The following is a 12,267-nucleotide window of genomic DNA, read 5'->3' as shown; positions in this document are numbered from 1 at the left end:
GTTTCGATTTTGGCCACGATGGTGGCCAAAAAAGCAAATAGAATGTTAGAAATGATCTAAAAAGGAATGGGAAAATAAATCAGAGGATATCCTATTGCCTCTGTCTCGAGTCACCTTGAATGTGCACTTCTGGTCACCTCATCTCAAATAGCAGAGCTAGAAAAGGTACAACGGAGGCCGATTAAAAATGGTAAGGAGGCTCTCCTATTGGGATCTCCCAGTTACTTCCAAGTGACCCAGACTAGCACAGGATGCTGGGCTCAGTGGCCCTTGGTCTGACCCAGGATGGCACTTTTTATGCTCTTAATGCTTTGTTTATTTTGTTCTTGGCATTGTCTTATGTGAGGCAGTCACGCAGTTGCCAGGAAATAAAAATTAATAAGGCAAGTCTATCATTTCTCTTTGAAATCAATGCTATTACATTTTGCCCAGATCATTTTTTGACAATTTGACTCTTTATAAGCTATGATACCATTTAAATCACCAAAAAAAAGATGTTGTAGTGCATAAACCTTTGAGACCTCACAGGCTTCTTCTGCCTTCTTATGAGTAATGCATAGTATAAAAAATTCAATATCTATATCTATCTATCCATATAGCTATATAAATCTTGTTCAAAAATAACTTCAGATTTGTAGCTCCCTCCTCTACTGCTGCTGCATCTGGGATCGATGGCGTAAGTAGGCACCCCTTGCTCCTTTGAGTTTTTTCTTGATGGGGAGAAGTTACAGTAGTTTGAGGAAGTGTTTTGATAGTTTCCAGTACAAATAACACACTGCCACACAGTCTGATGTTGTCCAAAAAATAAACTCTTTACAGAATATGAATGCAGAGGATTAAAATCAGTGGAGCGCACGCTGAAGAATAGTGCGGTCCACATAGCAAAGGCGCACTACACACGGTCCAGAATCACTGCAATTCTTTGCACACTAGGGGTTTCTTCCTCTACCAGGGGAATGGGACAATCTCAGGGCTTTCCCCTTTTTGGTACCTGCTTTCGGGTGTGCAGATCATTCTGGTCCAGTAGCTGAACTGGAACCTCATTCCTGAGCAGATGATCTTCTGCTGACTTCTTCCAAGCAGCAGGCTCTGAATGTAGATCTCCCAGTCTGGCGGTCCTTACTCTCACTCCAACCAGAAATCCACTCGGCAAATCTTCAGTGAAATGCAAAGAGCATGGGACTAACTCCCCTTTCACTATTTCTCGCTCCTCTTGGTTCTCTCAGGATCCTCCTTGAACCCCCAGGAAATTCTTCTTCTACCTGGAAGAACTGAGTGCTCTGACCTGGAGCCTCAGCTTTCTTCCAAGAATGGAAGACTAGACGAAAGAACACGAGCCAAAACAGCACATTTGTTAAACACACAGGTCACCATCCACTGGAGAGTGCCAGGGTTCACTAATTACTGTATCTCTACTCTCTCTGGCATCAGTGTATATAGTAAAGGACACTTAACAGTTATAAACTACTAAAATAAATATTTTTCTCTACAGTGTCTTTGAATGTATAATAAAAGCCATTACCTAAATTATTAGAAAACTATAATACAAACCTACAATATTTATTCTGAAAACAGTAATTATACAGATAATATTATTCTTAATGTGAACTTCAGTGAACATCAGATTCCTACTGACATTTACCAGATGAGTTTAAGTATCCTACAAAATGAAGCTAAATCATATCATGGTCTTCAATGATAAAGGGCATTGTTGAGCAAACTAACCTGAGACTGCAGGAGGAGGAACCTGTGACAGGCAAGAAGGAAAAAAGCAGAAATAATGAACAAATATTTCTGTTCACTGAAGAATGAGTTGGAAAAGGCCCACAGACAGAGGCCAGGGTTACGTACGATAGAGGAGGACGTAACACTCCATTCTTGGAAAGAACTCTCATGGAACTAGCAATACTGAAAGTGGCCAAGACAGCGGGGCCAAACGAGCTTCGTCCTTGCATATTAAAGGAGCTTAGAGAGGTTCTTGCAGCTGCACTAACAATTCTTCTCAGTCACTCTTTAGGACAGAGTGGAGAAGGACAGGCATTGTCTTTCTTCAGAAAAGTAACCACAGGAGTAAATGAATGGAGTCTCTAGAAAAGATAGGATAATGGAATATCTTCAGTTCAGCACGTTACGGGATCCAAGGCGCCATGCTAACTTTCTTCTTTTTATTGCTTCTCCAGATCCTGTTTCTTTAATCTGTGCACCTCTCGTATAAAGGACAGTGCAATATTGTAGGAAAGACCATGTTCAGGCAGTGCTGTACATCCTCATCCGCAGACGGCAAAATGATAAACATAATCAAGTCATATAATTAGAAACTTGATTACAAATGTCAGAGGATAAGTTCTGTGTTTGCCTAAAGTCAATGTGGTTGCTGTGCTAGTTCACTTGAATGTATGGAAATAAAGATCAATAAACAAAAAATAAGTCAAAAACCATTTTATCAGACTAATTTAATACATTTCTTGAGTAGCTTTTAGGAGTTACTCCCTTCAGGTCTAAACAGAATGAGCAGGTACCCTACTCTATCTAAACTTAGTTCCTCAGGGAAGTTGCTATTATCTCTGCCCTTATCTCCTATTGCCAAATCCTAGCTTCGTGCCTTCCAGCTTGCTTCACCAATTGCCCTGTAATGACCTTCCTGAATCAGTGCATCTGGTGCTCTTCTTAGCCACATTGATATCCCACCTAAAAAAAAAAAATAAAATTTTTGTTGACATTGCTTTCAATCTCTAGTCTGCTCGTCCCTGAACATTCCCGTGTTCAACTAATTTTAGGATTGTCGCAATTCATGTGAGTGGCCAAATGGTTAGCTCCGTGTGGTAGAGAGTGCCTCCTGCAGATGCCTCTACTGCAGTGATAGCTATATTCAGTAATGGGAGTAATTCATTCCCCTCTATTTAAAATTCTATCCAGATTCCTGTGTAGATTCCGCTGTGACCTATCCATCCATTACGGACTGAAAGGGAAGGAGGAGAAAAACGCCACCAAACATTCCGACTGCACCCCATCTACAGGAACTATGTTTACAGGCAACTCAACTAGTCGAAGCAAATGGTCCTCATCCCTGAATCCTCACCCACCCCTCTGACTTTAAAAGGCAAAGGCTCTAGAGGCACTGTTATAGCCTCAATTTCCGATTGCCCATGTTGGTCATTCCTCAGTGTCTGTTGACTAGACTGTAAGTACCATAGAGCAGGAGCTGTCTCTCTGTACAGTGCTGTGTTTACCTTGTAGTGCCATATAAATGTTTAGTATTAGTGAAGGAAGAAGGTGAATCCCATAATAGTAATGGCATGAAGGATGCTACTCTCCTCATTATCGTTATAAACTGCGATTCACTTGGATATTCAAACATCATCTTTTACCTGCTCACTCTGTTTGGATGTGAAGCAGGGCGGCTGAGTTCCCAAAAGCGAGTCAGGAAATGTATTATTGCTAGTCCAATAAAAGGGGTCACTTTATTTTTATTAGTTATTGTTTACTGATTTATTTCCATGTAAAGTCAGTGTAAAATAAGGTGCCAATTTGCTCTGCAGAAATAGAAGTTACTCCTTCAGCGGGACGTCAAGTCTGTCAACACTAAATTGCCTCTTTGCACATACAGGAAGGTTTGATAGGACCCTTCAGCTATCACAACATTTTTCTGCAACCTACAGTATCACACCTGGGAACAAATCCAGCCTCTTGCTGGCCACCAGGCTTCCTTAAAAAAAACAAAACAACAACCAAAAAAACAAAAACAGCCAGGCCATACCATACATACCAGCCAATTGTCAACCCTATCCAAGACCCACGTGGTCAGCATGATATGGAAATCATATTGATAAAATCCAAGTTCTCACCAATTAAACAACAGGGACAGATATGTACAAGTTTTAACCATTTTGCTCTGGTGCAAAAATTGCTCCAGTTTGGTGCCGGTTTTTTTTTCTCATTAAGATGCTGCGATTTTATTGATGATAATAGTTCATCCTTTCAGAAATTCCCTTTGGGTTTTCCTTTGAACACATAGCTGGCGGTGGGAATGGGGCTCCAGCTTTTTTTTAAATTTCATTTCCACCCCCTGTGAACAACGTGTGAAGTTTTACCCTCTACTGGGGCAGAGGGAGGGTGCATTTCAAATGGGGGTTTTCCACAGAAATCTCTTTGATATTAATTGTCCTCATAATAATGACTAAAGATGTGTAAAAAGATATTGTCAACTTCTGCATTTGGTCAAAACTTTTGCCATGGGATTTAATGCCAAATCTTTTGTATGAACAGTCTGGCAAAACCTTTGCCAAAAGCAAAGGAAGCAATTAATTCTCATAGATGAATTAGGGAATTAACAGTAGATTCATTTGAATTTTCATGAAAAATAATACAAAATATGTCCCAGGATCTTTCAGAATATGCTTTGATGAACAGAAGATAAAAATAAGATAAAACTTGAAAATGGATATTGTTTATAAGGGTGAAAATGTATATATAAAAAGGTTTGGACAAGTTTCTGGAGGATAGGGGCATAAATAATTATTAGCCAGACAGACTCTGGCGTCTACATCTCTAAATTCTTGGGGAGAGGCTATGTGAAACAGACTTTTATATTGGGATCTGCCAAGTGCTTCTGGGCGATCCAGATTGGCCACTGTCAGAGAGAGGATGCTGGGCTTGATGGGCAACTGGTCGGATCCAGTGCAGCACTTCCTGTGTTCTTATGTTTACATCCTAATTCTGTACCAAGTGTGACCAATTGGTTTCATTACAAAATAATTGAAGAACAAATGTTTCTTTAGTTAGGGTAGGAGTTCAAACAAGGCCTTAGAAGCTGAGCTCTGCTATCTAAAGATGGTTTTTCTCACGCCTTCGACAATGACAAATCAGAACACAACAGTTCTATTTGGATTATGAGGATGAGATATAATTTCTGCAGAAGTGAAATATGATGTGCTTGAAGATAAAGGGGCCAGGACCTGTTGTCTGGCGTAGGGACACAGCATGGTAATGGAAAGAGGAAAAATAAACCTCCCCCAACCAAGGATGTCTTGGGAGCCGATAGTTAAAGGAGCCACTATGTACTCTGGGAACTGGTGGCCATAACACTTAGATTGTGTTAGGACTATGTGATTTTACAGGTACATAGATAAAAGTATGCCACAGACATGTTACTCCTCTAGAAAGTTCTATCTTTTGCATAACTATGGCCAGTTTATTTTTCATAAGGTGAAGGCACTATGCAAGAAAACATTAAAAATAGCAAGCAACCTGGACAAATAACATAAAATCAGTTTTTTGGGTTTTTTTTTTTTGTTCTTAGATGTAAGTAGGGTGCAGGCTGGAAATGGGGAAGGGAGCAACGTTCACAGTGGCCAAGATCTGGTAATCAATTGTGTAGATGGCTGCCTTGTGATGTATCTGAAAATAAGAAGCTACGTCTGTGAGGACATTCTGGTACCACGTGTCTGGATCATGAGGCAGTTCTGCATGCACTTCCAAGTTTGTAGCATTTTGCCCATCAGTCCGCAAAATATGCCAGGCAAGAAGATAACACCTTCTTAAACAACAAACATCTCGGCTCATAAAGCAGTTGCTTATCCTCCACCTTTATTGGCTTTGTATTTGATAAGCTAGTAGAGAACCAACATGTCCTGAGCACTGATAATGTCCATATCGTTGACAAGCTTGTAAACACATCGTTTTCACCTTGTTCAGCTTAACAACAAACTCTTTCCTCATCCTTGCATGAATACACCACACAGACAAATTACAAAGACGAAGAGGCAGTGAAAAAGGCACTACCACCACAAACTGTATTTGTCATCCCTTGCCTGGCAATGCACCTTTTTTCTTCATTTAGATACAATTCATTTACAAAAACTAGAGAAAGGGATCCCTTAACCCACATGAAGGAAGTAAATGCAGGGCCAGCCCGGCTGATTTGCCGCATGCCGCCATTCACGGGGCTTGCTCTTGGGGGGGCCAATCAGGGCTGGAGATGCCTTGGAGGCAGCGGTCACCATCCTTGGGAGGAGGGGAGTCCCAGTCTTTGCATAATGCTGACACCTAGTGGCCGAACTTATGACTCCAGGGCTCTGGAAGGAACCCTGTTGCACGGCTCCTGGGTCTAGGATTGTCACTGCAATGACCGGACCAAGTGAGCAGGGAGGGTACATAAAATAAGGGTGGGGGGGGGGAAATCTCTGAAGGCTGTCAGCAACTGGATCCCTGTCCCTGTTCTGACTGAGTTGGAAGCCAAAGAGGACACTGCCAGACCAAAAAAAAAAAACCCAACAAATCAAAACAGTGAAGGTTTGTCATTTCATAGCTGTAGGCTTACAATTATCTATAAAACTCTTCTTAATCTTTCAATGCATTTAAAATCCTTTTATGTTCCACTTTAATGATCTTGCAGGACGAACTCTGAAAGCTTTTGGGAGACTAGGAAAGGGGTACCTGGGTATTTGTCTGTGGAAACGGAACTTTGGAGCCATTTGTGACGGGGGATATTGGTTTGGAAGGGATTATCTTTGTAGCAGGAGGCTGACTGAGCAAGACGGAAGATAGGCAGAGCTGCACCGTGTCCTTCAGGGCTTTCAGCTGGGACTCCTGGCAAAAATGCAAAAAAAAAAAAAAAAAATGCACTCCTTATAATCTACTCAAATGCAAGAGAGTACAGAAACTATTTTTTCATGTCCTCGGAACATAACACATCCTGATCTCCGAAGCATATTACTTTATTTGATTTTATTAAAACAAATTAAAGCAGCATTTTATACATACACAGCTGACCTATTGATTATACGTGTCACACCTCAAGAGAAAGAAAGTGAAGACTGAAATTCTAAAGATTTACAGATCACTCTTTTCTTTGGCTTTTTGACATTGTGGGGTTGAATTACCATAAAGAATCCAGGAAGCTTTTCCAAATGAGATTACACATTTCTATCCAAGCTTTCTCATTTACCGCGCTCCTTAGCTCCTTCCAGTCTTAAATTAACCCCAAGATGTTCATGTTACTATATGGATTGTGAATTATTTAGTTTCTTCGTATGACAATCTATACGGTATGGCCAGTTCAGTCTAGCGCAGGGTCACAGGATTATAGAAATGGATCAGCAAAATCTACCATGCAATGTCACTCTATCTGGGTTTGCATACCATTTTAATACAGAACCATATTTCATAATTAACCAATTACTGTATGACTGCTCTTGACTTTTTAAACATGTCACATTAAATTATTCATTTTATTTGCTTGTTATGTACACTGAGGTGACCCTGGTTTACTAGCAAGTGAGCTGATGCAGCAGTGACTTTTTATTTCCGGGGAGAGGGGGGACCTACTTTTCAAATAGGGTTTAATAAAAACTACTTTCGTGAGAATAGTCAAAATCTGGCAAAACTTTTCACAAAAATAGGAAAACCTTATTTAAAAAAAAAAAGAAATGTGTCTAGGAGAAATAGAAAAGTGACTTAAAAATATTGCAATATGATTTGGAAATTTGCTTCTATGAGTTTGGGATGAGAAATGAAATTAAACAAGAGTAGTTTTGTAAATAATTCACAGGAGGCAAACACTTCCATTTTTTTTCCTACTTTTCGTGGGAAATCTTTTGTGCTCACATAGTAAAAACCTTCTGTTCTCTTCAATTATATTGATTGGCTTTGCTAGACCTTTTCTTTGCTAGATTGATATGTTCACATTTACAGTAATGATATTTATGAAGCCTTTTTGGTTCAATTCATGTCTCAGGATTAATTGGTTTGATTGGATTTCTGATAGTTGTTTTAATTGATATCATTCATGGATTTGTAGATGTGCGGTATCGACCACCTTAGCTGTCAGTGATTCTAGTCTGCTGATCAAGTGCCCGATAGTCATAGATAATTCGAAACCTGACACCCTAGTCTGACTTGATGAATAAAGTCAATTTCTTATGTTAGCAGTTAGCAAAGTAGCTATTTCCTTCCCAATAAGACTAAAGTACAAATAGCAGATTGCATTAATAGATGTAGAGTGCTAAAATATATTCTTACTTTGTCAAGAGATGCCTTTTCCAGTTCTTCTTTGGCTACTGCAAGCTTTTGTTCCAGCTCAGATAGCTGATGAGCCTACGAACGAGAAACAGGCAACGCAAAATAATGATAAAATAAGCACATGACAGTTTTCTTGGCATTTTGGGATGAGCAAACTCAGTTTTAGGATTTTGCAGATTTTTTTTTTTCACATAAAGACAAGTTTTAATACTTTATACATTCCTTTTCCAAATAAAACTATCAGCTTCCTTCTCCTTTGATGCAAAAAGTTCTAGTGTGTTTTAATGGAAGATTACGGCAGCTCTTTCTTTTCCTAGTGCATCTGGAAAGCTGGCATGCATTCTTCCATCTTGACATTAAACTACATATTATTGACTCTGTTGCAGCTCGTAATTATGGGTGACACAGTCAAAAGAGAGAATGCAAAAAAAGTCAATGAAAAGACGCAATTTTAGAGACAAAACCAAGAGTCAGAACTGAAAACAGCGATCAGCTAAACAAAATGAAGTATACTTGTCCAATAAAAAGGTCTCCAGAAAAAGTCAGTAAAGTTTTCATTACTAGCAGATGTCCAGATGACCACCTGCAAGGGAAGAGTGTGGCAAACGCAAGCAAAACGAAGCAACATTCACAGAATATTTTAAGTAGAAGAGGCTGAAATTCTACTTCAGGCCACATATAGGACTAAATACCCTAGGTTAGAGCTTCCCAAACCTGTCCTGGGGGGGACCCCCAGCCAGTCAGGTTTTCAGGATATCCACAATGAATATGCATGAGATAAAATGTGCATGCTATGGAGGCAGTGCATGCAAATTCATCTCCTGGATCTTCATTGTGGATATCTTGAAAACCTGACTGGGAAGGACAGATTTGAGAAGCAAATTATTTTAAAATCAATAAGTAAATTTCTCAGTGGTTTTTGCTATTGAGTGTCATGCATTTGACAGCCTTCAGAGCCCCTTTGGGACCATCAGCCTTTAGATTTTGGTGCATTATTACAGAGGAGGCTACTGATGTGCTCGTGGCCATATCTCAAAGCCCAAAGCTTGAATCTCACAGAGAACAACTTATAAAGCAGCCTTTGCAGGAGGAGGGAGGGGAGTGACCTTCGAGAACCGCAGGGGTGGGAAAAATAAAACAGACTGCAAACCTTGATCAGGATTTATCCAGCGGGGGATACCCAGGGGGGAATCACATACCAAAGAAACAGCAGTCTATAACCAAGGGTTTCTTCCAAAACAGAAAGAGAAAATATTATTGGAAGCTACAAAGATTAAGAGTCCAACAAAAGGCAATGAAAGGAAGGAAAAAATAAACACAATTCAAAATACTCATAGCAGCTGCTTAGGCAGTTCACAAAATCTCCAATATATTACTCACGGTGTTTTGTTTTTTTGTCAATGGGCACAGCTGCAAAGAAACATCTCCCTCTCAGAATCCCACCAAGGCCCCTTACTGCCTCCAGGCCCCAGTGAAAAGACAGGAAAACCTTTTTCTCCTTGGCTGACCCCTCCAGAGAAGACGCGGTTCTTGTAGACTGTGAGGGGTCCTTATCCTCCCAAAAGGCTCTTAGTCTCTACTGAGGGGAGCTCCATCTGCTCCTCTGGCAATCTTCTAAACTCTAGCCCTGCGTTCTTGAAAGGCTAACTCTAGCGCTCCTGTTAGCAACAACTGGAGAAGACCTCCTCCCTAGACTCCTGGAAGCAACCTCCAAACCCATCCCCTCTTCGGGAAGGACATTCCTATCCATCACTCCCCAACTCACGCCTACCTTGGACCTCCCACTGCTAGAAGGCTCTCAGGGTTACCACATGGAATGTACTTTAGTGACCTAACAGGAGAGCAGCACCTCGCCTTTTCCCCGGTTCACAGCCCGCTCCTCTAGTCACTAGGCGGCTACTCCTCCACTTTTGAAACAACTGTTAGAGAAAGCAGGGAGCCCCAGCCACACCAGAATCTTATAAAAGCAGTCTAGGACTCCTCAGACTTCAAGTTAATAAATAGCACAAAACACCAAGGAGGATTTACTGCTTTAATATTTAAAACAAATCAAGGACAAGAAAAAAAAATATAAAACTGTGGAGGGGCAGGGGCTAAGTTACCCTCAGTAGAACCCAAAGGGCTTAAGAATTTAGATTAACTTTCCATTAGGGATGAAAATCTCTCCCCTTCCTAGAGGTGTGGACATCACTAGAAAGGTGTGAACTTAAATATCAATGGCTGAAAGTTGGATTGCTCACTGCGTGCAAACAGAAAAATCCTTCTTTCCACATAGACTTTATAGAGGCCAATGTACTAAAGTGTACGAAAAGTAAAAATAAAAATAAAAAATCTACAAGAACGCACAATAAAATGTTAGTGCGTATAAACTTGGTTACGTACGCTATTTGCACTTTTTGGGCATAATTTATCTTTCTCGCAGTAACAGCACTTTTATCATGCATACTGCTTTCTCTTTTGCGAGTTTAAGCATAAAAAGCTTGCTAACGAGGTACTGCAAAGCAAGATTATGCAGAGCAGCTTGTTAGCTATGACCACTGAGATCAAGTATGCCTGATAACCACTTCGCAGATGCACTATTGAAAAAAAAAAAAAAATGTAACTACACTTTGGAGAGGCGTAGTAAAGAGCTTTGTGATAAAGTTTGAAGGGAAATGATGTGCATGGGGCTTGTCGTACATATATTTCCATTGCCCATAACTACGCATGCTAAATGGCCTCATAGTCAGATATAATACCAATGATGAGAGAGACCCGGCAATCTCTTTAGTGTCTCAAGACCTAATACATCGTAGTCAATGATGTTCATAAACATTATGGGATGAAAGCATAATGAATGTCAAGGGTACGGTAATCCAGATACTGCTTCATTATGCATGCATGCCGTTGCTGCGTGTGAACTTAGGGTGCATGCAGATGTGTGTATGGACGAGGGACTGGCTGTGGGCATTTAAGAAACAGACAGTGGGACAAGCTGGAGAGCACAGTGGTAGCGGGACACCTGGATTCAGTTCTCCAGCTTCTACTCCTTGTAATGATGGCCTTAAAGGAGGGAAAACTGGGCAATTGTCCAGTGTTCCACACTATAGGGTTTCCCCAAAACTTTGAATATTTCTATTATCAATATTGATTTAAAATAACATCATTGCAGTTTTTAGCATAGACCAAAATGAAATTGAAATAAAAAATGACTGACTTGCTTTAGATCACCTAAATTAAGCTTTTATAAGACCCCAAAATGACTCTTTTGCCCAGGTCCCTAACAACCCAAATGCCACTACTACTCTTTGGCCTATGCAGGGCTGCGGATGCTCACGGCTCCCTTAAGGAAGATGTCTTAGTCATCAGACAACAACGGCATCTAGTAGTCAGATTCTGGACACATGTGTACCGGCTTCGAGAGAGATCTGTGGCCTGTTACTCCTGGCTGCTACATGTTGGGTTGCATGATGGATTGAGAGTTTAAGGGGGGGAGGGCAAGGGAAAATTCCTTGGGTCAATGCAAATGAAGGCTCATAGGGCAGTAGCCGCAGTGAAAGTTGGTTCCAACTAAACTAGCAACCTAAAGGAATAGTGAATGAAAGAAAGAAAAGGAGAACCATGAGCTGGACGCGGCTGGCCAGACTTAATGCACACAGAGGAGCCATCGGTAAGTGACAGCAGGAGACTGCAGACAGTTCCCACATGGCGAGAAGACTTTGGCTCTTGAGTTGCACATTTGGTGCTTCCTGTTGCAAGCACAGCACTCAAGACTAATTCTGTGCACTTACCATGGAGAAGACTGAGCATAATTTCCTCCAGAATCGATTTGTACATTCGTTTTCAAATTGCGTCAGTATTTTACTGAAGCCGGACACTTAGGTGCCCACGTCACAGTCTGTGACCCCCCTCCTCACCATTTTTGTTATGCCACAGTTGGTAATTCAGCTAATGTACATAATGAAACAGAAGTTAGTCTGTGTTCTGCGTTTATAAAGGAGAAGGGGACAAGAAAATGGAACCAGATGGTAATCTCTTTCACTGTGTAAATTTTTAATGAAGCATTATGAATTTTTTGCATATGAATAACACTGAGAGACTCTTACTCATCAGTAGAAAGGGCAAATGGTGGCATTCTTAGCTTCTAATGCAATCTTGCCAGCTCTAAATGTTTCTAAATGCACTGATACTTCTTTGTCTTTTTTGTTTGTCTACCTTTTTCTCCTTTGATAAATGATGAGCTATTTATTTTTATATATTACTAACTGG

The 12,267-nt window shown here is 40.6% G+C and overlaps 1 protein-coding gene and 1 long non-coding RNA gene across 3 annotated transcripts in view; one reads left to right on the top strand and one right to left on the bottom strand.

Annotated features, from left to right (window-relative positions):
* LUZP2 (leucine zipper protein 2) overlaps positions 1 to 12,267 on the bottom strand; it is a 279,647-nt gene that overhangs the window by 46,052 nt on the left and 221,328 nt on the right. For both annotated transcript variants that reach the window (XM_029582400.1, XM_029582402.1), the window contains exons 8-9: positions 8,020 to 8,094; positions 6,436 to 6,588 (exon numbers count right to left, since the gene is read on the bottom strand). In XM_029582400.1, the coding sequence (XP_029438260.1) occupies positions 6,436 to 6,588; positions 8,020 to 8,094 (228 nt within the window). The remainder of the gene's footprint in view (positions 1 to 6,435; positions 6,589 to 8,019; positions 8,095 to 12,267) is intronic.
* Positions 1 to 12,267, top strand: part of LOC115079183 — a 267,455-nt gene that overhangs the window by 201,584 nt on the left and 53,604 nt on the right. The window lies entirely within an intron of this gene.

Source organism: Rhinatrema bivittatum, chromosome 17 (genome assembly GCF_901001135.1).
Source record: "Rhinatrema bivittatum chromosome 17, aRhiBiv1.1, whole genome shotgun sequence".
Classification (NCBI taxonomy): Eukaryota; Metazoa; Chordata; class Amphibia; order Gymnophiona; family Rhinatrematidae; genus Rhinatrema; species Rhinatrema bivittatum.
Note: the sequence above shows the minus strand (reverse complement) of the source record. Positions and strands in the feature narration are given on the sequence as shown.